The sequence below is a fragment of the Colias croceus genome, chromosome 15 (genome assembly GCF_905220415.1).
Source record: "Colias croceus chromosome 15, ilColCroc2.1".
Classification (NCBI taxonomy): domain Eukaryota; kingdom Metazoa; phylum Arthropoda; class Insecta; order Lepidoptera; family Pieridae; genus Colias; species Colias croceus.
The window spans coordinates 5817735-5844106 of record NC_059551.1 but is presented as its reverse complement, the minus strand read 5'-3'; the positions used below and the strand labels follow the sequence as shown (position 1 = coordinate 5844106).

Below are 26372 nucleotides of genomic sequence, written 5' to 3'. Positions count from 1 at the left end.
ATAACCAAAACTAAACTAGGTAATTACACAAAATGCTTTGACAAAGCTCTTGCAAATGTTTTAATATAATTGTTTATGAAAAAAAAATCATCATAGTTATGTACTACCATGTCAAGGAGCAATCATAAAAGTGTGAAAATTAGAAGTAACTTCGTGATTTTTTTATCATGACAATTTTTATCAAAAAGAATCCTCGAAAATATCCAGTTTGATATAGGTATTATATTTAGATCTGGTCTTGAATATTACACTTATCATCAGAAGATTGTTCATTTTGTCCCTCCTAGATTAAGTCTTGAGGTTTTGGTATATAATTCATTAGGTTTTAGACAGAGCGTGCGGAAGGCTAGAGATATCAAATTTATTCAGAAGTATACAAACTTAGACCATTAAGTAATGATCTAAGTATACAAAAGCAAGAAATATAAATTTAAAAATGCATATTTTTGTTTTTCTTATCTGTGTAAATAGGAACTATCGTATAATTGACTAATACAAATGTATCTTCATTATATCTTTTTTGATAACGTTCAAAGTACATCGTTCGACAAAAGCGATCTCTTTTCTTTTTAGACCATTTTCATTGTTGACAATATGACTTCTCCTCTGAAACTTAATCCGAAAAAAAACTTATGTTTCATTTCTAAAATGGACATGATTTGTGTATTCGACGAGAAATAGTGTCGAATCTTATGGAAAGGATACCAAGCAGGGGTAAATAAAAGTCTAAAATCTAAACAAATATTTATTTTTATTTAAAAAATTAACAATCTACAACGATTTCTTCCTTGACCACATTCGCGTCACCAGCCGGGGCCATCGTGGTGTCCACAATAGGCGCCGGACTCTTGTAGTATTTATTACTAGCGTGATGTTCTTTCAAGTATTCTCCGCCCATTTCGTAGTATTCTTCTTTGGAAATACACCAGTTTTCAAATTCGTTGCTTCCCGCGAAATCTCTCGCGCCGTACCACGCGTCTAAACTGGGGTTGTTTGACATTACCACTTTATGTGTCGATTGGAATGGCCGCATTTCTAGAAGTTCTCTTTCCAGTCGCTCTTTGAGACCTGTAATTATAAATGAATAGAATACACATAACTAATGAAAGAAGGTTTTGATAATCACATTGCTACCAAGAGGGGATTAATGTTTTATATAAGTCTGATGAGGATTTCATCAGTCATATGTTCCAATCTAACTTTTTACTAGATAGAATATTTTGGGAAAAGGATCTAAAATTAACAATTACTTTGCTGTAACGTGAAAACTGAAGAAAAAACATTTATCGATTTTTCGAACTTAAATTATTTTTATTTTTAATTTGTTTGAATTCAATCTACTTGTATTTGATCATGATAAAGCAAATACTAACCAGGAAACTGGGAGCATCCTCCTGTTAGAAAGACGTTATTTGCCAGCAAGAGCTGATCTTCAGGACTGAAGTGTTTGAAGACGTATTCCATTGTTTCTGCTAAACCAGCCTCCAAGTTACCCATCATTGAAGGTTGGAACATTAATTCCGGTGCCCTAAAATTGTATCATATTAAAGCTATTATATACCGAAGATATGATTCTGATAAATAAATATTAAATATCTTCAATGAAGCCTGAATAATGTATAAACTTATTTGTCACGGCAAAGAGTACATATAAGTAATAATTTTTCGACGTTTTACGGTATGACCTATACAAGAGCGTGTGAGTGCGTTAAAGCGTATATGCATCCATTTGAGAATATGTGTGAGAGTATGAGCTTGTGTGCGGACTTTTGCATGCGTATGCGTGCTCATTTGACGAGCGCGTGTACGTGCGAGCGTGCGTGTATGTGTGCGATTGTGCATGTGATCATGTGGCATGTGTGTGAACATCTATTCTTATACAGGGTGGAAATTTTAAAGGGCCCTGGAGTGAAAGTACTAAGTAAGTAAGTAAGATGGAGATATCAAATTTTGCTATAAGAAAACGGTCCGTTATTTTAAAAAAGAAATAGAACTGCATTTAAAATTTCCGAAAATTCACTTGCTACGATAGGGACTCATGAACTTCCCCTCCAGGACCCATAGATAATACTACTACTTAATATTATAATACTAATACTTAATATTATAAATGCGAAAGTTTGTGAGGATGGATGTGTATGTGTATGTTTGTTACTCTTTCACGCAAATACTACTGAACCGATTGCAATGAAATTAAGCACACATATAGTGGGTAACTTGGATTAAAGCATAGGTTAGTTTTATCCCGGAAATCGCACGAGAACGGGAACTATGCGGGTTTTTCTTTGAAAACGCGGTCGAAGCCGCGGGCGGATAGCTAGTTTATAATATATAGTCACCGATAGGGCTCGATGGCGAGGTGCAGCTGGTGGTGCGTGGCGGAGGGCGGCGGCGGCTCGTGCTCGCGCAGAGCCTCCTCAAGCTCTACAAGCCGCTCGCCGTCCGCGTCTGAGTCGGAATCGGCGTCACGGCTTATACTGTATAACAATAATGGCGCCGTTTCATTAGTCGATAGGGCCCGCATGCGGGGTGCGAGAGATTTCTGGAACGCGTGCCACAGGGCCAGCATTCGGGGAACCGTTTTCATTAGTCGGATAGGGCCCGCATGCGGGGTGTAGGGAGAACCTCCATTTTACGTCGCCAGTTATTAACAAGAGTGGCACTGAAACAGACGTTCTTGTCATCTCGATAGATTTCCACGAGATTCAACATTTGCGAATCCGTAAAGCGATCAGCCATTTTGTGCAGCGTCTTTATAATCCAACAAGCACTCACGAATGAAATTGAATAATGAAAAAGTATTTGACTTAAGACCCGCAAGCTGTATATTGACCGATGAATTTCATTGGTCGATATCACGGTCGGTATTAAGCATGCGGGGAACTTGTTTTCATTGGTTGTTACCTCGCCTGCGGGGACTCCCCGTATGCTGTATACCGAACGAGTTAACGACTAATGAAACGGCCGCGGCGCCATAAGAATATAAGGTAATGAGTGAAAACTATGGAAAGAACATTCCTGTTGCATTCATCATCATCAGCCAGGGACAGGGGTCTCCTATGAGGGTACAGGCCATAATCCACCACGCTGGCCAAGTGCATGTTGGCGGATGACACAATAAGTCGTCGAACTTTTTAATTCTTCGACATGTCGGTTTCCTCACGATGTTTTCCTTCACCGTTCGAGCAGTGGTGATGTTACAAACATGTGCAGATAAATCAATTTATTTCCTGCGCGCTCGCCTAGTCTCGAACCCCGGACTTATCGATTCGAAGTCCGAGGTCTCACCACTGAGCCACCACTGCTCTCCTGCTGCGCTCCTGTTGCATTGTTTATTTTAAAACACAATCTTTTAACTAGTTTATTTATATGGAAAAAAAATAATAACATAAAATTATAATATTACAAGTGAAACACGGGAATGTAAATCACTCATTCCAGCGCAAGAACGAAACTTGCAAGGCACTTTGTTGTAATTATGAATGAGTTTTAAAAAAAGCATTTTATTCGTAATATTGTTGAAGTGGAACTTCTTTATCGGGGTTGGAAAAAATTTAGTGTAACATATTTTCGTTACGCGTGACATTTTTCCGTTACGCGCCATCTTTTTCTTATCCCTACCACGCGTGATTCGACGTATTTCTGTAAAGTTGCATATAGTAAATTAATTTTTGAAAAATAAGGTCATAGAGATAGAAGTTTCACTTCTTACGTCTACACGCACACATTTTTTAAATTCTTGAGTTTTAAATTTTCACCATGGCCGCGCGACGGGCGCGACGCACTTCCGATAGTATACTATCTAGCTATACTACATGTTAACAGTGTGTGGAACTAGATACGGTAGATATAAAAAAAAATGTGTGCGTGTGCCGTGTACACACGTAAGTGAAATTCTTTACGACCTTATTTTTCCAAAAATAATTTACTATAATATGCTAACTTTACAGAAATACGTCGAATCACGCGTAGTAGGGATACGAAAAAAATGGCACGTAACGAAAAAATGTCACGCGTGACGAAAAAATGTTACACTAAATTTTTTTCCAACACCGATAAAGAAGTTTAACTTCAAAAAAGCAATTCAGTTACCTCTTATACACGTCCCAGTCAGAGTCCTGGTTGCCGAACTCGTCCCCAGCCGCAGCCAGCCGCGATATGACTCGCATGCGCTCGGCCGCGGCCGCCGTGCGCCGCTTCACCATGGCCGCGCGACGGGCACGACGCGCTTCACGACGGGACACTATTTCTGTGTACTGGAATACAATAAAATCTTGCTATTGTTATAAACGTGAATTTTTGAGGATGGATGGGTGTATGTGTGTATGTATGTATGTATTTATTGTTTTCGTGCTAAAACAATTGAACGGGATTCAATAATAACTAGCTGTGCTGTAGCTAGCATGAAATATAATTATGTACTCTATTCATGAATTGAAATTTGAATCTATCTTTCTTTGCGAATATTGCATAGTTAGAAAGCAAGTGTATCTAATTCATATTTGTAATGTCTGAGTAGTAATCATAAATATTCCTAAAATAGAAATTCTAGCTTAATATCGCTTCAAATTATGTGTAATATTCACTTAATCTTCGGAACTGAAACATTTTAATTCTACATCCTATTTAAAAAGAATCGGTTAAGTGCGAGTCGGACTAACGACACTAAAGGTACATATTATAATAATTAGCAAAGTAGCAAGCATTCTAGAACTACGATACCTTAGCTCTCGTATCAGCCAACCACGCCTGAAACGCCTCAGGGTCAGAAGGCGGTTGGAACCTGCCCGTGGGTCGAGTTTCCACAACCTCATCTGGGTTGGCGGCGGCCGCTATACGTTGCTTGTTCTTTTCTATGCGCATGTGCAGGTTCGATATTTGGCGCTGAAAATTTATTTGCCAACATAAATTGTACCAACTAATAATAATTTCAATGGCAATGTGTAAAATCTGGTTTTTAGATACATATTTTAAATGTATAGAAAACCTTACATATAATATTGATTATTCATTTTATGCTTTGTCTCTATATTATATTGTTAAACGCCGCCGACGCCGGTGCGACTACAAAGAATACTTTTTATAACAATTGTTTTCAATTATTACTTTTAGTTTTAATAAAGTAATTTTCAATGAAATATAAACATGTTTTTTTATGTCGTTTATCAGCTAGATTCTTTTATTATTCAGCTAGATTAATTTTGCTAAAGTAATGATTAAGACACATAACAAAAAGAATTCTGTGATTAAAATTCTATAATTCAACTCACTTGTAGATCTGCATAACTTTTAATATCAAAACTCTTAATAGCATCTTCAAATTCCTGAGTGTCTCCATCTTCAATTAAATCCTAGAAAGACCATACGAATGATAAATAAATCTAATGTAATATAACAGGTTCATTTAAGCATTAAACCACTTATAACAATATTAAGGTGACTCTTGTTCTACTACAAAATTTGCAATCTTAAAAAATATTTACAAAATTATCTATCTATTATACAGTAGTACATAGAGTTGACTATTTACGATTATATAATTGGAACAATGAACAATGTATACCTGTAGAGCGAGCAATTGGTTCAATTGCTCTTCATCTTCAGCAAGCCTCTCTTCCCGTTTCCTCGCATTTATTTCCAGTAAACGGCGCGCCATCTCTTTTTTACGTTCTTTTTGTTGTTCAGCTGAAACAGTATTCAATAAATTGACTATACAAAAGAAATAGTAATTTTCAAACTAATATTTTCATAAGGCCTCTGTACTTTTAAATTAATTATACAACATACTGTCTTATAAGTATAAGACAGTATGATGGCAATGAAACTTTCAGGTGTCATTTCTGAAATATAAATTTACCTGTTAATCCTGAAGAACTAGAACTTTGTACAAATGGTAACTGAACTCTTTTTACATTGGCATCATAATAGTCGGGATTTGCCCACTTTCTAATTTCCTCCTGATAATCTAGAGCTACAGAACAGTGCTCATGTAATATCTCCTCTATGCGGGACATTGTTATTGCATTCACATGCACTGGGTACTTCAACTGCAGCAATTTATGTAAATAGCAAATTATCTCACTGCCTCCTGGAATATAAGATTTTATCTTAATATATCTTAATATATTGATGATATCCTACTAATATTATAAATGCGAAAGTTTGTATGGATGTATGGATGTTTGTTACTCTTTCACGTAAAAACTACTGAACCAATTACAATGAAATTTAGCACACATATAGAGGGTAACTTGGATTAACACATAGGATAGTTTTTATCCCGGAAATCCCACGGGAACGGGAACTATGCGGGTTTTCCTTTGCAAACGCGGGCGAAGCCGCGGGCGGAAATCTAGTTTTATATAATGCAAAAAATATAGCATAATATTGCTTAAAATAGCAAGCCTTTCAACAGATCAATAATGAAAGTAAATAAATGAGGTGCAAATAGTTAAAATGTGCTTTTAATTCATTTTTTCTTATTGATTTTAATCTTCCCTCCCTTTTTTTGCCTATTTTACTATGAAAAGGCTTTTTAACATTATTGGAAGTGATTCACACTTGTTTTTTTGTATAGCAACTTACCTAAATTAATTCTCCTTGCATGTTCAGCAACAACCTTGCCTCTTAGAACAGGAATAATATGTATAGAATGATATCCACAGTTTACAATCAAACCAGTATCTCCAATGTTATTTTTATAGAAGCTATATAAAGAATCGATGCCATAGCTAACTGCTGGAACACCATAGCCTTCAAATAATAACTCTGACATCACTAAAAACAAAAAACATGATTTTTTAATAAAATAATTTTAATCGAGACTTATATAAAATAAAATAAATTACTTGTTGATAATGATAATATATTCTATACATAAGCATCCACAGACGTAACATGAATAATGTAAAATCTTAATAATTGTTTGTGTGTTAGTAATTTAAATTTATAATTATATGCCAGGGCTGATGCTAGGTGGTGCAAAATTCAGATTTATTCTTTATTTTAGATTTTTATACAATTCATCCTTAATACTTTTACTCACATTGCCTTGAATAATTAGGAGTAACAAATGCTTCAGTCATCACAATAGGATGTGGTATACAGCCCTCACTATTTATACCCAAATGTGAGAAAATATAATCACAGACTTGCTCTTGCACCTCAAAGTGTGTGACAATATTTTTATCAAATTGTGTCTTTAATTGAAATCTGAAAATTATTTCAAAGACATACAGTTAATTTGAAGAATATAGGTATTTAAAAAATACATACTAACTTTGAAAATATCACAATGATAAAATGTAAATATGTAAAAACTTACCTTACAGCTTCAATATTAACAATATCATTTCCAATTTGAATTGGAGGAGTGACTGGTGGTTCTGCATCCTTTTTGCATCGATCTTTACGAGGTCGCGCTATGAGATTCTTAAATATCAAGTGAGGCTCATCATTTATTGACCATCCAACTCTGCACTGATAAGAACCTATTCAAATATATTTTTGTATAAGAATTAAAAATCATGAGAATAGTTTTGTTCTTTACTAAGTTAAATACGATAAAAAGCTTAAGTTTTATCAGAAATAATTATTGAAAATACCATTGTCTATCACTAAAGGTATATGACCAAATTTTAGAGTTGGTCCGTATTCATGGACTATATCCGGAACTGTTTTGTAATCTTTAAGTATAAGTACATCCTCCATTATGTGAATATATATGCTTTTTTCTCAAAATTTATGAAAAATAATGAGTAAATAGTGGTTAAGTGGATTCTCAATTAACTCCGGTGCACCGGTTCAAAACTTCAAAACAAATGGTCTATGGCAGGGGGGGGACACTTAGAACAAACTGACATTTATTAAAGAAAGCCACGCGATCTATACTTTGGCGAGTAAAAACTTATTTAAATAAGTTTATATTAAATCCCCAAAAGATGGCATCGCACTTTCCGAAGTTTTTGCAAAGTGAATAAAGATATTTAAATAAATGGAAATTATTCTTTAAACATTGTTTTATTTTAATAGATCGAATGCATGTCTTACTTTTTTTCAAATTCCAATAAATAATTTTGCGATTTCAATCGCTTCATATGGTATCAAATTAATAAACTTGCAACATCTTCTGAAAGCTTCTCAGTGTTGTCCTATATGAAATCAATGCAGTAAAATAAGGCAAATGAAAACCTTTCTTTATTCAAAGTTTAAATGAATTAGAACAATAATCTCAGATTTTTAATTCAGTACCTATCTTATCTAGAACTATAATTATTCAGGAAAATATTTTACATAAAAAAATAGTGCGTCTAACTAAATAAAATACTGAAAACGTCTTATTTAATTTACATGAAAAGTGTTAAATATGATTTATTAATTGGTAACATTGACTAACTTTTTTTTTGTAATTTGTATTTGATATAGGAATGGGTCGTCGACGCATTTTTCATCAACGAGACTAGACCGTTAAATGTCGTTCATCAACTAGTCGATCAACTAGTTAAAATCTTCGACTAGTCGATGTGTAAACTGAAACGAATTGACAACGATTGACACGGTCGACCGACGCGCGACGGTATAGGTAATCGAACGTTCGTTACCTTGAACTGAGGTCTACACTCTACATGTAAAATTCCACATTCTTACCACGAAGTTATTACGAATTATAGATTTTCAAAGAATTCAATGTCAGGGTTGTCTCTAGTAAAGAAATAAGTTGTGTGGTTTTATGAAACCACGGTAAAAGTGAAACTTTTTTTCACACTATAGACATTTAACTAAAAATTATCGTATTTGTACGATAATTATCGTACGTATCGTGCGTCACGCAACATGCGCTACACAGACCAAACAGTTTGAGACGATGTAATAAAAGTTTCACTTTAAAAGTCAAAGCTATTTTTTAACAATTATATATAATATATCACCTATCTATTACCAAGTTTTTGTTTATGATTTAACTTGTCGTTTTAAGTCGTTAGTTATAGTCGATATATTAACATTATTCAATATATTATTATAGGTAGGTAATCCTTATGATATGTAATAAATTAACTGAATAAAAAAAATATCTTAGATTTTTAAGACAATTCAATAAAAGAAATTTATAAATATAAATTTATAAATTTATATTAAATTATTATTTAATTCAATAATATCAAATTAATACAAATTAATCTCCTTTTTTTTCAATATTTCGAGCATTGATCATAGTAATCTCATTCAAAGTCAAACGGAATTAACGGTAAAAATATTGAACTATCAACTCGCGACGCGTCGCGTCGATCGAGTTAATACAAACGTGTCGACTGACGAGCCGTCTACGACGAGTCGTTTAACCGTCTACGGTGGACTATTATACGGCCACGTCGAAGAGTTAACCGTCGCGGACGCGTTGACGAGAGTTTCGACTCTTTTGTTTAGTCGTTGAATTCAACTAGTGCGTTGGTGAGCGATGGACTAGTCGAATCGTTGAATGTACATAGACGGTTAATTTAACTAGTCCGTTGATTCAACGCCCATGCCTAATTTGATAATTCTGTCATAAAATGGCGGCGACTATACGTGAACGGTGAAGTTTATTTACGTTAAAATTACTTAATTAGTTCATTTTGTTGATAATCGTGTGAAGTTTATAGTTCTCGTGAAAGTGTGGTGAAAGTGCGTTGAATCGAGCCCTACGTTCAGGCTTTCAAAACGTTTTACTGAAAATTATGTGCACGGACAGTTTTGTTTTAGATAAGTACTTAAAAATATGTAATATTACAATATGTGAAAGCATTTAAAAAATAAAGAACTAATTTCTTTTATTGTCGTTTTCTTCATTATCCTTAGTAAGTACTTCAATTTGTTTTAAGAAATTTGACTGAATTATACCTATTTAGCACTTCCAAATATCTCATTTTTAAAGACTCCGTATTTATATTCATATAATGAAACTAATATAAATACTAATTATATAAGCTAATTATCTTGTAATTATTACAACTGAAAAGTTTTTTTTTAAATCACCTAAATCTTTAAAAACCATCCATTTTGTAATCATTTAGATCTTAGGGCCACTTGCAGCAATACTTTAAATCGAGATTTACTGAAACAAAAACTCGATTTAGGTCTACATTTGATTTAACGTCTTGCTCATTATGATTTAGCTTAAAATCTCGATTTAAATTGGCGTCAAAGTTAAACCGGCGTGTAGGTCGGTTTATAGTTGTTAAATCTCGATTTTATTGACAGATAACGTTATTGTAGATTTGTTCTTTCTTTTATTACGTGAAAATGGATTTATTAGCTTTAACAGTGGCGTACAATGATAATGATTTGTTATCAGACGATGACGAGCTAATCGTGCAATATTTAGAAACCCCGTTTTTCTCTCGAAGAGTCTATAATGGAAGTGATTTATATAGCACGTTACGAGATGACGAATTCTTGAAAAGATTCCGGTTAAGTAAACGCAGTGCAACATTCCTGCTTGAGAAAATTATTCATAATTTTCCAAATACTTTCAACAGGTAAGCTGTGAATAAACATGTACCTACTAGACTAGAATCCATCCGCCTTCAACTAACCTAAATAAAATGTATGGGTAAAAATACTATTAATACCTAAAAATACCAAACGACACTCGAACCCAAACTTCATTTTATTTTTTCAGAAATGCTGTATCCCCAATGAACCAGCTTCTATGCACCCTGAGATATTATGCTACTGGTAGTCAATTAACAGCTTGTGGAGATGTTATTGGAGCTCATGAGTCCACTGCCTGTAGAATATTGCATCGAGTAACACATGCAATTGCTTCTTTATATTCAGAGTATATTAAAATGCCTGTTACTGTTGATGAACAAAACAATGTTGTGGCAAAGTTTTATGATATAGCAAAATTTCCCCGTTGTATTGGTGCTATAGATTGTACACATATAAAATTTTTATCTCCGGGTATGTAACTTTAATGAAATATCTTTGTTCTGTTTTTGTTTGCATGTCTATAAATATTAAATATCCAGATTATATAATATGTAACATGTTCTCTTATCAACAGGTGGTGATTATGCTGAAATTTATAGGAATCGAAAGGGCTATTTTTCCATTAATACCCAGTGCATATGCTCGGCTAATTTACTTTTCCTAGATGTAGTGGCTCGTTGGCATGGTTCAGTACACGATGCTAACATTTGGGACAACTGTGCACAAAAGAGAAACTTTGTTCAAGTAGGTATTTTCATCCAATATTAAAAAATTAAGTGAAATATATCTGCACTATCTGGCACCACTCTCTTATTATAACATTACTTACCTAATGTATGTCAGAAATTAACATTAATAAATATTAAATACTATTGAAGTAAATTTTTATTATTCATCTAAGGAAAGTACTACAAACTGAATTTCACACGCAATTTTAAATGCTGTTACTTACTACTTTTCAGGGAGTTTACAATGAAAAATTATTGGTTGGGGATAGTGGTTATTCTCAGACCAGATACATGATGACACCACTGCCTGAAAATACACCTAGTACAAGAGGTGAAAAATTATACCAGGAGTCTCAAATAAGAACTCGAAATGTAATAGAGAGAACGTTTGGTATTTGGAAGAGAAGATTCCCTATTCTTTCAAAAGGAATAAATGTTAAATTACGAAGAGTGCCAGGTAAAACTATTTCCATACCTTAGCGGGTTGCAGACCAAGAGCTAAAATCAAATCAGCTTGGTTTGCTTAGCCGAGTTCTATACATTTGTAATTGCAGTCTGCTGCATCTATGTTACCTTGCTATACATTTTTTGACCTTTATTTATAAAATATCTCACTTATCATTTTACAGGTATCATTGTTGCTACTGCAGTTCTACATAATATTGCAATTTTACAAAAGGATTCAGAACCACCTACAGATGAAGATATACCACATATACCTGATATACCAATAGCAATACCAACAAACTCCAGAACTTTGTCCAGAAGTATAGCCGGCAACATTGAACGAACATTATTAATTAACGAATATTTTGCAAGATTATAATTAGATGGATAAATACAAAACAAAATAAAAAATAAATAAATTCATTGTTTTTTATTTAATTCTAATGCATATTTTTCTTTGAGAAATTCCAGCTCCATTTTATTTTTTTTCTCTTCAAATTGCAGTTTTTCTTGAGCTAATTTAATTAATATCTTCTGATGTTCAATTTGAAGTTCAGCCAGTTCTTTTTGGGCTTTCACCAGGTCCTTCTTATCCTCTGCTAACTCTTTGAAAGAATGAGATACGTTTTGCTTCTTTCCTGTAAAGTTAAAAAGACTTGTGAAAATTGTTAACAAACCACTCTCATAGAAAAACTGTCTTTAATGAGTGTTATGAAAATAATTACTCTGTAATTTTACCTTTTCTCAATGACTCCAGACTTGGGTCTACCTTCCTTTTCATAATATTTAACCTTTTTTTGTCATCATTGCCTGAAATAATATTACATATTGTTAAATTCTTTTAAAATGATGTCTGTATTCAATTCACTTAATGTATGGGTGCTAAGATTATTTGCACACTGCAAATCTATTCATCAGGGTTGATGCAGTGATAATATCAAAGAACCTTACCATTTTCTACCTGTGGTGAGTCAACTACTATCATATCTATCGGTTGCATCTCTGTATTAATGGATGCTGACTCTTGCTGCTCCTTCATAAACTCTGCATCTCCGTCATAAATAGTGTATAGCCCTTCCAGTGAGGGTCCAATTATTGTTTTGACCTTTTCAATTACAGGGTCACGGCTACCAGATGACTCTGGAGGTGGACCTCCTCCTGTAAACAACATCTTTTTGAAATTATCTGTCAACAAACAAAGCAGTATGCATCACTGCTAACAGTATTCTGAACACTTACCTGTACGATTAATTTCTTTTTTATGTAAAGCTTCTTCTCTTTTTGCATCCTTTACCAACTCCTCGAATGTATTTTTACAGTCTAAACTGCTTGCTTCTGTTGCCTGTGCAACCTGGTTCCAGTCCTGCCCATACTCTTCCACTGCATTGAGTAGCAAAGGTGCTAAAAAAATTATAGATTAATTTTAAATTGTTTATTTTTTAAGTGTATTATGGAATTAATTAATTGGTAGGTACAACTAATGAATATCTTACCTCTGATAGCCATTTTTTCATTAGAGTGCATCTTTTTCACTTTAACTTTTTGGTTTTTGTAACAAGACAACAGTTTGTCTGCCGTTCTGGGGGAGAAATTAGTTTGGGAGTTGTACTCAGCAGTTAACCTTTGCCAAGCCATTTGCTTGTCTTTTGCTGTAGCCCCATCTGTTCTTTTATTTTCTATTATGGGGTATTTTTCTACTAGCTTTAAAAGATGCATTATTTCCGCAGTAGAAAAATTAGGTCCCCTGGATTTCTTCATCATATTGTTCATACTACTGCACAATTTGATATATGTATTTAAAAATAACACGCACACCGCACAATCGCAAACAAACTCGGAAACACAACACAGAATAACGGGAACGTTAAAACTTAAAACAAAACTGACACTGACAAGTGACAGGAAGCACGTTTTTTTGTACACGAAATCACGCTTGACATAACAACGGAACGTAAGGAATGAATGGTGAGTGAATGATGGGCTTAATCTTGATTTAGTTAAATCGAACGTAATTTTAGGACGTGCAAGACAACACCGATGAGATTTAAGTTAAACCGGGTTTAAGAACTAAATCTAGCTTTAATAGAATCAAGATTTTAAAAATTTTGCTGCAAGTGGCCCTTAGTCTTATTTCTAAAATGTTGAAAATAAATGATAATAAATCAGTTGTAGGTATTCTCTGAAACAATATCGCTCTCCTATTTCAATAACGACGCAAATATAATATGTGAGCATTTATTCCAGGCACATTATTTTTGCCTGAAATGATTATTCAAATTAAATTGCGTCGTTATTTATAGAAGAGTAGTGATAAAAAAAATATACCTACTACCTATGTATATTAACGTATATATGTATGTAGGTATATGGAATTAGTTCTAACCCCAAAATCCAGAGGGCTCATTGTCGCCAGTCAAAGTCAAATAGGTTGGCCTTCATATGCTTCAAGAGGGCTCTCTATGCCCTATTATACATTATACTCTTTGGTCTATGGTTTAGAAATGTCAGCAGTCTGACTTTCGAGATTGACAGATTACATACAAATATTAATTTTTGTTGCTGCACAGATTATAAACTGCTATTCGCCAATATTTTTTCGCTAAAAAGTGAAAACCCTGTAGAGTAAGTAAGTAGAGCCAGATTTTGGTGAAGATCCTCATTCCTCAAAATATCCATTAAAGAATGATTTACGCTACACCGTTTCGTGACTGGGCCGCGGTCATCAAACATTATTGTATATTTTTTGTATGAAGAGATTCATGCCTGACCGTGCACGGACAGGCCACGGCGCGGCGTAGAAATGTTGATGGATATTGTTTCATTTGTATCCCGGCTCCCGCGCAGCCCGGCCCCGGCACGGTATAGCGTGAATCATGCCTAAGAGTTCAGTCCTATAAAAATGATCATATTTTCTACTAATCTTGATGACTAGACAAGCTGTTGCTCACAGCTTCGCCCGCGTGGCCAATGGAACAAATCATAGTGGCTATTTCACAGAACAGTAAGAACATAATAGAAGTGCTATAATGTCATCATTAGTATGAAAACCAGTGTCGCCAAACCCACACATTTAAACCGATAGTTATACAGTACACTACAAGTAAACTATGCCTTTGATTGGACAGCTTAATTTGAGTAAAAACTGACTTAGGTTATAAATTCAGCATTTCAATATGTACCCTAACGAACCAAGTTACGGTTTATTTTAGTATAACATCCCTAGGTATATTAGCTGTTTTGTTTCTCTTTGCTCAGAAATTCCAAATTCGAAAACATTCAGCTATTCCACAACAGATGGCGTTGGTTTTCAATACATATAACTTTGAACCTCTACACATAAAGATAAGGTTGAAATTTGTGTCACTCTAAATTAATGACATTAACTTGACATTAACCTGATGCTATGCTCTAAGGGATGTCAGCCTTGTTATCGATAATTCACAAATAAATATATTTTTGTGCATTTTTTTTTTCTTTCTATTATATGAGTATAGGATAATGTGTCACATTTTGGAGTATGTTTATTACTACTAAGTACGTCTTTTCATATTATTATATTTAAATAAAAAACGGAATAGAATAGTATAAATCTATATTTACAAAACAAACAGAAAATATGCATTATTTTAAATCTTGGAACTGCCGTAGGTTTGATGTATCGGTGGCCTTTGTTAGACTGCTTATTGCTGTTCGGCATCCAGTTAACTCGTCACGTTGCATTTATTATCCATTTCTCCTTAAAGTAGGCTCTTTCGAAAATCTATAAATAAATAGGACAAATGAAAGCTAAGGAAAAATAGAATAAAATTTAATATTTGAAATGTTTGTCTTTTCTAAAGTATCGATACTGTCGATATGCGCCACATGCATCACTAATCCGACATTCGTTTGTTTATTTCAATAATATTCCAGAAAGTCTTGTTTGCTGTTCAATCTATATTAGTACTTATTTCTTATGGATTAGGGTTCATTTTGACTTAATATTTTTATAAATTTTTGACAAATTACGACAAGCGAAGTTGTAACATAAAATATATTTAAAATAAATTAAAATAAGACTTACCGATGGTATGAAATGCCTCGATTGCTGATATTATTTCGTCTGCTATCATTTTTCCACTCTAATACCGAACAACACGCTCTAAATAATGAATAAATATGGAAATAAGGTTTGACAGTTGACAACCGACTCGAATATTTTTCTGCGCACAACTGAGAGCGAGTTAGGTGATCTTACCTTACTAGTGACACGTGGGCCACGCCCACATCGCACTTCTATTATGTTCTTACTGTTCTGTGGGCTATTTGCATGGCATTTAAGCCCGATCGGTCCAGTAGTTCGGGCTGTGCCTTGATAGATCCGTCTGGTCAAATTCTTACGACTCACTTGTGAGTTTTATTTTTTGATGCAGAAAATCAGAAAAAAATGTGTATAATCACACCCCGGACACTCCATACAAAATTATCGTTTTGACAGTCACACTGTAAAGACTGTAAATGTGTGTGTTAACGCTTTATGGTTGGCACATTTGTGACTAGCGTAAAAAAAATTCGCGTTTTTCTGATGAATTTGGCGGGAGGCGGAGAGTGTCCGTTCTGTAGCGTTTAGCTCACAGTTTAGCTACTATTATATTGTATTCTGTGGTATAATGCAAAATTTATTGTACTACCTTATAAATGCGAAAGTATGTTGGTTTGTTTGTCATTTTCTACGTCACAACTGTGCGATTTTATTGTATTGATTTTCGTGCGAGGAGATAGATAAGGAGGCTAAACCACAGGGCTAAACATTGATACAACCTGGCTTTTTACCATTTAGGATTACTTTTTTCCTCCTTCGGGCGACGTCACGGTCGGGGAGTTAGTTTGAATGATATATTTTAGGGCTTATGTATTAAAACAGGATATGGGTTTAAAAAATAAATATTATATATTTCCATACTTTTATTAACGGCGCTCTGTTACATATGCACAAATGGCTAAAACGTCTACAAGTTTCAATTTAAATAATACACCATATGTAATAAGCATTTGATTCTCAATTTCAATAACAATAATAAAACTCGTATAGGAATGTAATAATACAGCGGTGATAAATAAAATTCTATTATAAAGGCATTCATAAATACTTGATCAGTAAAATATAATAGTTTTTATTTTAACAACAAACAATATTTTTCTGTATTTACACGAATTCGAAAATATTAATTTCTAAATAGCACAACTGAATGAACTTGATCTTTTTGCACGTGTTTTATTTACAGTGTAATAATAATACTTGTATCATAACAATGGCTAAACTTTCGACCAAGATTTCTAGACGATAACAATAACGGTATTAAATACTTTGGTGGGCTTAGGCTTTAGCTCCAACTGCAGATCCAGTCTGCTTGTCAATTTGTTCCTTTTCCAGTTGCTTGCCGAGGTATTCCCTGTAATAACGATCATTTTAATTATTATATCACTAAACTTCAGACAAATACAAACATATATGTGAGGTACATAAACTTAACACTATAAACTAACGATCTTACTAATAAAATGTTACCCATTCGCTATGCAATGGATTACTTATTGCAATAACCTGTCTTGTTTTTATGATTGACGTTTCATGTGAGCAAGAGCAGGACACAGCTATGGTAGAAAATGGTTGAAATTTATCCATTGTTTAACTTTTTATTAGTAAGGCCGTAACTATTTAGCATAGTTATAGTAACTGCACAGCAAGATTTTAAGAAAAAATAATATCGATCACATAAATTGTGAGGGACATTTTGTACTACATTTTTATTTTGTATCTGTTTGTGTTTGTGTTTTGTATCTGTTACATTTATATCTGTTTGTTTTATATCTAAAACTATGTAAAGTCCGTCTGTATACTCACCAGTTGTGAACCATAAGTTTCTGAACGGCAAGCAGGGCCTCGTAGCGCACATTGGGGTCGTCGTGGCTGAGGAGGTACATCACGCGTTGCTTACCGCCTAGCTGCTCGATGATACTGGGTAAAATAAGAAATAAATGAGATATCTATTCTAATATTATAAAGCTGAAGAGTTTGTTTGTTTGTTTGTTTTAACGTGCTAATCTCAAGAACTATTGGGCCGATTTGAAAAAATTCTTTCGGTGTTGGATAGCCCATTTATCGAGGAAGGCTATAGGCTATAATATATCATCACGCTAAGGGTTCATACGCACTATGCGGGTAGCCGCGTTGCGGGTAGCCGTCCGGCTGACCGCAAGCACAATTATGTACGTAATATTCATTTCTATGCGCACTGCGATGCGGCTACCCACAGACCGCTCCGGTTGCTCGGAGAGCTGTAGTGCGTATGAACCCTAAGAACAACAGAAGCGTAGCCACGCGGGTAAAACCGCGGAGCGCAGATAGTATTCATATATTTTTTAACCATCCCTAGGAAAAAGACGATTAAAGCTCTTCTAGCTTTCTACAGAGCAGAGCCGGCAAGAAGTTCGTTATCAATGTATATTCTCAGAGACCGGGTATATGTATACTCACTGCTTGCTGCGCAGGTTACTAAGGCTGTTTGCAGAGCTTGACCGACAGTCAGTGCGTACCGTCGGTCCTGACGATACGCATCAACAATGTGTATGAATATGACACTAATAAGCATGACAATACGCGTGCGTATGGGCGGTCTAGCTATGAACGGTTTTATGAATTTCCATACATATGACAAGCGCGACTGACGTACGCACTGATGGTCGGTCAAGCTCTGCAACCAGCCTAACGGGTCAATGTATATACTCAAAGAGACCGTGTTGTGCACTCACTGCTTGCCGCGCGGGTAGTGGCGCACGTACTCGCCCACGTCGTAGCACGCGACGGCGAGCACGACCGGGTCGCCGCTCTTCTCCAGCAGGTGCACGAGCGTGCGCAGCAGCTCCTGGTGTATACTCACTGCTTGCCGCGCGGGTAGTGGCGCACGTACTCGCCCACGTCGTAGCACGCGACGGCGAGCACGACCGGGTCGCCGCTCTTCTCCAGCAGGTGCACGAGCGTGCGCAGCAGCTCCTGGTGTATACTCACTGCTTGCCGCGCGGGTAGTGGCGCACGTACTCGCCCACGTCGTAGCACGCGACGGCGAGCACGACCGGGTCGCCGCTCTTCTCCAGCAGGTGCACGAGCGTGCGCAGCAGCTCCTGGTGTATACTCACTGCTTGCCGCGCGGGTAGTGGCGCACGTACTCGCCCACGTCGTAGCACGCGACGGCGAGCACGACCGGGTCGCCGCTCTTCTCCAGCAGGTGCACGAGCGTGCGCAGCAGCTCCTGGTGTATACTCACTGCTTGCCGCGCGGGTAGTGGCGCACGTACTCGCCCACGTCGTAGCACGCGACGGCGAGCACGACCGGGTCGCCGCTCTTCTCCAGCAGGTGCACGAGCGTGCGCAGCAGCTCCTGGTGTATACTCACTGCTTGCCGCGCGGGTAGTGGCGCACGTACTCGCCCACGTCGTAGCACGCGACGGCGAGCACGACCGGGTCGCCGCTCTTCTCCAGCAGGTGCACGAGCGTGCGCAGCAGCTCCTGCCCGCGCTCGTTCAGCCGCGCCGCGTTCTCGCGCCAGAACTTCGCCGACTTGTGCACGGGCGACCATTCCAAACTGGAACAAACATAACTCGTTGTAATGCCGCTTTTTTGACGAAAAATATTATGTACACAGTAATTGTTATGTGATCAAAATAACAATTTCATCTGAAGAAACTCATTTGAAACAAACTCAGTTGACATTAATAGAAGGTAGTGATAAATATGTTACAATTAAAACCCGTTTTTGTTTGCAACACATAGAAAATACTTGATATGAAAGAAAATTTGTTAAGACATATTATTATTTAACACAATAAATATACCCACCGTCCGCTCTTAACCTCAGTGGCGTACTGATCGAACGAGCTGAGGTCCTGCACGGAGGCCTGCAGGCGCTCGTTGAGGAAGTCCACGTCGTTCATTATGTCCTCATCGTCGGAGCGCTTCTGTTCGAGGATCGACAGCTGTTTCAGCACTTTGCATTGCACCATCGCGATGCAGTGCTCTTTGGCCACCTGTTTTTAATAAAAATGAATTAGAAATGACTGAGCAAAATTAAATGATAATCATTTTATGGTTTAGTTGCGTTTTTAATGCGTTGAAAAAATGACTAATGTTTAATATTAGCGTAATACAAAATACAAATCGAAATACCTACTACTATACCAAATAATAGTAAGTAATCGAATTTCGAGTAATCCAACTTTATTTTCACGATTAAAATTGCACACAAGGCAAAATAAAGTTGGGACTTGAATAATTTATAAATAAACACAAATGTGTTATACCTATGTAAATACTTTACATAGGTATGATATTATTATACTAGTAACCAGTAAAATTAAAATGTGTAGTTTCTAGCCAGTATTACCAGCCAATTTAAAATATCTTGATTAACAAACCTGGTGGTCTTCAGGCTTTTCGATCAAATTCCTGAACACGGCAAGTACAATGCGGGTGACCTTCTCCTTGACCGAGTCGCTCAAAATGTCCGCCAAGATGGGAATGGCGTTGAATTTGTTCATTTTCTCAGCGAGCAGCGGGTTGAATGTCAACACCCACAGGCAGAACACTAGCTGGTATTGAACCTGTAAAAAAAGTAACACTTAAAATAAAGTATATCTTGAAAACTAGTATGTATCTCTGTCGACTGTCACTTAATACAGAACAAAAAATTCGTTCATGATAGTCATTTACAAGCTAGATATTTGTATTCTTCCTTCACATAGTGGACATATACAGGTTATTGGCGTTATGCAAATCCCAATCAGAAAGTGTGTATTTGTATTTGTTAGTGACAAAAGTAAGCATCAATTCGGGATCTCACCCAAGAGGCCCAAGAACCATAAATCTTTGTGGAATAACAAAGTAAAGTATCAGTTTAGAACCAAATGACGAATGATGTGGATTTTAAAGTGGATTTCAATATTGCTATAAAAAGTTCTAAATTACCTGGAAGTTCACCCTCGAAGCGAGAATGGACAGCAGAGTGGAGATACCGTCAACGGACAGGAACGCGAAACGGTACTCGTCGACGCGCAGCATCATTTGCAGGCAACGGGCCACCGACTGGATGTAGTCATTGTTCTGAACAAAAATTAATATAATAAACATTTATGTTAAAAACATTATATTTGCAAAGCATACATTATTTCTGTTGGTGTTTTACTCACTACATGCACAGTGCCGTGTGTTTATAATCATTTGATAAAAGATTTATAACAGATATATTGAATAAATTGATAAAAGAACATTTAAATTTAAAATAATGTCGAATGTATTGACAAACTAACTTTACAATAATAGTAGGTATTTGATTAAAGCCAATATAAACTAAATTACATAAAAAGCAATAACATAGAGTATTTCATTATTCCATAAATAAACTAAACAAAGAAAGCTGGTACTTGGATGGTAATTGACATATTGTCTTGTTTATTTTTCGGTCTACATATCACATCCACAAATCTGTTTTACATTTTTTTTTGTAGTAACTCTTTATCATTGTATACATACCAACATAAAATAATCATTATTGCTACAATATTTTTTTCAAAGAAATGAAGCAAAATTACAAAAAGAAGTATAAATTTCTCCTTCTAGATTTTAGTATCGCTAGAAAATATAAAGTTTAATCACAAATTTAAATATTAACACATGCAACACTGTAATAATGTGTGTTGTATCGATTTTGTAGAATAATAAAGTTATTTAAGAACGCACCTTACGTTTGTGCGTGCGCAGTTATAAGCATTTTGTTAATCAAAGAGTTAATAACATAGATAACACAAGCGCACTGAGGCGTTCAGCCCTTTCGATATTAGTACTTAAACTTAAAGTCATGTTAGTCGACAACGAAGTTATTGTACACTTTATTACATTCACATGTTGCGGCGCCAACACAGAATACCTTGTGGAGGTCAGGATGCAAGTCCCCATGTGATTTCAGTACATCGAACGAGGTGTAAAGGCTCGAATATTTCTCACTGTCGGCCTTGTCCGCGCTTTTGTCCTTGTGGTGTTTAACGTGTTTATCGGAGAAATGTTGTTTCTCGTGCTCCAACATAACCTGCTCAGCATGCGCTAACTCGGCAGACATTTTCTCCGCCTTGCCAGAAAACAAACCTCACGGTGATAAAATTGCACACCACTTCCATAACATCCCAATGATGCATGATGCTTGGGTGAAGATGATATCACAACACGTTACGTTTGTTTGGACGTTCGAGTATTTGTTAACTGTTGTTAGCATAGTCATGGGAATGTGGGCTTAGCCTAAAGCTTGGTAAGGCTGAGAAATATCTTTATTATTCACATTATTTCTGTAAAGTTAGTATATCAATAAACTTAAAAAAATATCACAGAAGTTTAAATACAGTGATAACTAATATATATTATTCAAATAAATATAATTAAATTAATACATAATGATGCTTATATATTTAATTACATTACAGAGTTTTATTAGTACATATATAATAAATGCAACTATAATAATTAAAATATAACAACAAATATAATCTTTTACTTTTTTTTAAACTATATTACATTTTCCTTCCGTTAATAATTATGAACATGATTTTACACAAATATTGTAAAATTCGAATTAAAAACATAATTCTTGAAATTATATATTTTATTATATTTATATTATATATATTGTAGTTCATGTTTCTTTAGAAAATCTCTTAGCTGTAACATGGTAGGTACATACAATATTTATAATTGATCATTATCATATTGTTATAAAGCCAGTATCTGTAATGGTCTGAAAAATATTATCAGCTAGCTTTTAAAACTTGAAGCAAAATTAGGCTTGTATTAAATTGTGTCCAAGATGAAGCATGTGAAATAAAATCATTCATTTGCTGATTTGCTTATATTAATAAATAAATAAAAATTACAAAAGAAGGAGAACATTTTGCCAAAATCTTCAGATTATTATATATTGGCCAACTTTATGCTCATCCGTTTTAAACCTTCAGACCAAATATGTTTTCAATTAAAATACATGATTATCAGAAACGAAGGCAAAAAACTAAGTAAACATTTAATTTTATATAGAACTATTTAAAAAGCATACATATTTAATATTGATATATTTATATTTTACACATACATAGGTACTGTATTTACAAATTTACCTACATATGTAATGTGAAGGGTAAAAGTATTAATTTATCTACACAATAGAATATTATTTAATTATCTCAATTAAATTAAAAATATATACATAATTATATTATATTGTATTTAAAAACACATGTTTAATATGAGTTTTCACTTTAACATGCAAAAATAACATAGAGGCATACTACTGAACACATTAAACATGCAATCACATATAAATGATTACTATGCACTAGAAAACCAAACCCAATTTTAAATTAAATGTATTAGAAAGAGGTGTTTTAAAATATATTTGTAAAAAAAATCCAAGATTTAACAAACAGTCTTCCTCCTGCTAATATTGTTTTGTTTAATAATTACAATGAATGGGTATTAATATTAAATATAAATAAACAACTGCATCTGTAGGTGTCAGATCGCAAAACCAATTTAAAAAAACAAAAAAAACTGACCATGCTGGTGTGGTGAAGATAAAAAATATTACTCACATTGGACTTAAGCTGGTCCTTGAGCCAAGAGAGGTAGAAGTGCAAGTCACTCTTCTCCATGAGCTGCGGATGCCAGCAGGCCAGCTTAGCGACGATGCGAGCTGTCATGTGCTGGACAAACTCATCTTGACGGTTCAGCAGGTTGAGGAATGGCTGCCAGACGTTGCCATGTCTTGATTGACGGAAGATCTTCACTCTGGATTTGTCTTCCTGAAATCATCAATCATTGTGCTAGCTTAACAACACTTTATTTGACATGCGAAGTAATTTCCTACAGAAATTGAAAGAATTTACTATAAATTATTTATTATATCCTCCTATATCCTCTGGATAAAATATAGTATTCACTGCCCATGAAAATGCCACAAACATATCAAATGAAACAAAATTACTAGGATTTTTAAAAGCAACAAAAGCATAATTATTAGTCACATAACAATAACCTTTGAAATTTTATTCCCAAAATAAATTCCTTAACGATTTAGGAATAACTGATTTCTCTAATGATAGTTTCAAATGACTTCACATGAGAAACACATAATATTTTTTTCCAAACAATGTAATTAATCTTATGTGAGGGATTATTATTGAATAAATAAATTAGTATATTTACTTAGTATAACAGTACTCACAGATAAAATATCATCAATCAGTACAAGCACATACTGGATGGTGTTATCTTTGCTGATGTGAGTGAGCAAGTTCAGGAACACATCAGCACAGGCCTCAGGGTTCTTGTCAGGCAAATCTTTTTGGCCGCGCTGATCCAAGTTGACAATGAAATCATGATCACGCTGGGTGATCATCTGCGACCTAGAATGTATAGATTATTATTATTCACTATATAATAACTAAAACACATTCACAAAGATCAATCTCAATTCTCATAATAATTATGTGATATATTCTTCACTTACTGCAAATACGACTGCCAATTAATTTGGCTTTGGCGAATCTCACTTGCTCTAATTTGTAGGACGCTGGTTGCTGCAATCATATCTGAGAGAAAAGGGAATAAAAATAATTCAAAATTGTATTAGTGCTAAAGGATTTGCGACTTACCAATAAACTTACCGATTTTATCATCACCAAGCGTTGGGATAAGTTTGCTGACATTTTCTTCGTGAATGTTAGCCATTTTGGCTAATTTATTGTAGGAAGAAAACCCCACACACAAGAGAAATAAAATTTACGGAAACTATTTTTCCGAAAACACAAAAATGGGAGATCGAAAACTCAGCTGAGAGGTCTTGTGACTTATGCAAGTGAAGTTGTCTTTGATTGATTGTCTATGCTATTGCTTACCTTCTCTAATGTAGACTCTTCGAGCTGTGAAAAAGAGAGATAGATATATAACTTTATGGTTTTAAAATGTTGTCGACACTAGGGATGTGACCTCGATTCAGAAAAATCGATTACTCAATAATCGATTTTTTTTGTTTAGAAATAAATCGATTTGTGAAAAATCGATTTTTTTTAAAAATAATCGATTTTTGTTTTCACCTCGATTTTTTATGCGAAAAAACGCCCCAATACCGGACCATGTACCGGACATGACCAGAACACTCCATGCATTTATATATATATACCTATATAGGTATTTGTGAATATAGATATACAAATACATGGAGTACAGATGGCGCTGATTTTTTTATCGACTTGTTCAGTAAATTTACTTACCAATTATTTCATAATACTGAAGTTAGCTGTCAGGTGTAAATTTTAAAATTTATCACAAATTAATTACAGTAAAAAAATGCTTCTAAAAATTTTTATTAATTTTCACATGTGAAATTTTTGAATTAATTTTTTGAAGTGAAACTTCTTTATCGGAGTTGGAAAAAAATGTAGTGTAACATTTTTTCGTTACGCATGACATTTTTCCGTTACGCGCGATCTTTTTCTTATCCCTACTCCCTACCACGCGTGATTCGATGTATTTCTGTAAAGTTGCATATAGAAAATTATTTTTTGAAAAATAAGGTCATAAAGAAGTTTCACTTCTTACGTGTGTACACTAGTACACGCACACATTTTTTTTATAATAATTTAATTGCCATCAAATATCATGAATATTTTTAGTCTGTCAACTTTAGTGTCATAATTTGTCATCCATCGCACAGATAGCACTATTTACAAAAATCGATTTAAATTGTGTAATTCTTATAATCGATTTATTAAAAATCGATTTTTACCATTAATAAAATCGATTATAAAAAATCGAAAATGGAAAAAAAATAATCGATTAAAGTAACAATCGATTATTTATTCACTTCCCTAGTCGACACTGGAAACGATAACGTCTTGATAACGTTTAGAAATTAATATAACACAATAATGTCACTAATGAAAACACTAATAAGTTCAAAATTTTATATGATTATTGAACACACAATTAAAAATCCAATTTTAATGAAACAGAATACTTAATATTCTATTGAAGAATTTTGTTAATGTTTTACAAAACATACTAATAAAAATAAACAATTTTTGTAACTGAAAACCTGAAAACACTGAAGTCATAAACTGAATAAATTATTTTTATAGGTAGGTAGGAGAACTTGACTTTTACCTACTATTTTAAATATTATCAAAATAATTTACGTATTCTAATTTCTATCCGAAAATAAATAAATACCACTGGAAAAATATCACGCAAATAAAATAAATTTTAGTTGCAGTACAATGAACCAATTTTAAATTTAGGGTAGGTACGTATTGAATAGAGGAGATTAAGTAATTAATCCAATGCTTGAATTAAAAATATAATTAAAATAATTTATAAACAGTGACCTTATTAATTTTTGTGATTTTCACTGCGTTTCATACAAAATGTGAAAGAGGAAAGTTTAGGTTACTTACGGTTAAATATTTCCTCGTCCTTAGTTTTTGCCGCTTTTTTCGGAATTTCCATTTTTAACTTGAAGAATTTAGTGCACTGAAATAGGCTGTAATTTTGTATCGTAATTCATAATAATTGATTTTTGTAAAATAAATTGACTTTAAGTTACAGATTCATAATTTCGCGTTTGGACTTGTGACACATTCTGCTAAAAATAAA

At 34.4% G+C, this 26372-nt stretch overlaps 4 protein-coding genes across 8 annotated transcripts; 1 reads left to right on the top strand and 3 right to left on the bottom strand.

Moving 5' to 3' along the window:
- Window positions 1–763: 763 nt before the first annotated feature.
- Window positions 764–7789, bottom strand: LOC123697987 (actin-related protein 5). The gene is made up of 12 exons (XM_045644576.1): window positions 7605–7789; window positions 7325–7490; window positions 7046–7212; window positions 6586–6777; window positions 5858–6088; window positions 5564–5685; window positions 5271–5351; window positions 4723–4884; window positions 4093–4256; window positions 2340–2477; window positions 1374–1528; window positions 764–1068 (listed from the first exon to the last, which is right to left on the bottom strand). The coding sequence occupies exons 1-12, from the start codon at window positions 7708–7710 to the stop codon at window positions 764–766; spliced, it is 1989 nt and encodes a 662-aa protein (XP_045500532.1). The 5' UTR covers window positions 7711–7789.
- A 2269-nt stretch (window positions 7790–10058) lies between these two features.
- On the top strand, window positions 10059–12024 carry LOC123698215 (putative nuclease HARBI1). The gene is made up of 5 exons (XM_045644801.1): window positions 10059–10514; window positions 10658–10941; window positions 11045–11214; window positions 11433–11655; window positions 11828–12024. The coding sequence occupies exons 1-5, from the start codon at window positions 10279–10281 to the stop codon at window positions 12022–12024; spliced, it is 1110 nt and encodes a 369-aa protein (XP_045500757.1). The 5' UTR covers window positions 10059–10278.
- Window positions 12025–12065: 41 nt separating this feature from the next.
- LOC123698214 (myb/SANT-like DNA-binding domain-containing protein 3) lies at window positions 12066–13754 on the bottom strand. Its single transcript, XM_045644800.1, has 5 exons — window positions 13139–13754; window positions 12885–13046; window positions 12597–12803; window positions 12384–12455; window positions 12066–12283 (listed from the first exon to the last, which is right to left on the bottom strand). The coding sequence occupies exons 1-5, from the start codon at window positions 13413–13415 to the stop codon at window positions 12066–12068; spliced, it is 936 nt and encodes a 311-aa protein (XP_045500756.1). The 5' UTR covers window positions 13416–13754.
- A 2820-nt stretch (window positions 13755–16574) lies between these two features.
- Window positions 16575–26313, bottom strand: LOC123697990 (V-type proton ATPase subunit H). 5 transcript variants are annotated; one of them, XM_045644581.1, is made up of 12 exons: window positions 26174–26313; window positions 24617–24640; window positions 24229–24310; window positions 23944–24124; window positions 23312–23521; window positions 21604–21801; window positions 20646–20780; window positions 20096–20281; window positions 19521–19708; window positions 19078–19266; window positions 17530–17643; window positions 16575–17077 (listed from the first exon to the last, which is right to left on the bottom strand). In XM_045644581.1, the coding sequence occupies exons 1-12, from the start codon at window positions 26223–26225 to the stop codon at window positions 17002–17004; spliced, it is 1635 nt and encodes a 544-aa protein (XP_045500537.1). In that variant the 5' UTR covers window positions 26226–26313; the 3' UTR covers window positions 16575–17001. The 5 variants fall into 5 exon arrangements, with proteins under 5 accessions (XP_045500537.1, XP_045500540.1, XP_045500538.1 ...); XM_045644584.1 differs by lacking the exon at window positions 21604–21801; XM_045644582.1 differs by lacking the exons at window positions 24617–24640; window positions 26174–26313 and adding an exon at window positions 24386–24584.
- Between the last annotated feature and the right edge of the window lie 59 nt (window positions 26314–26372).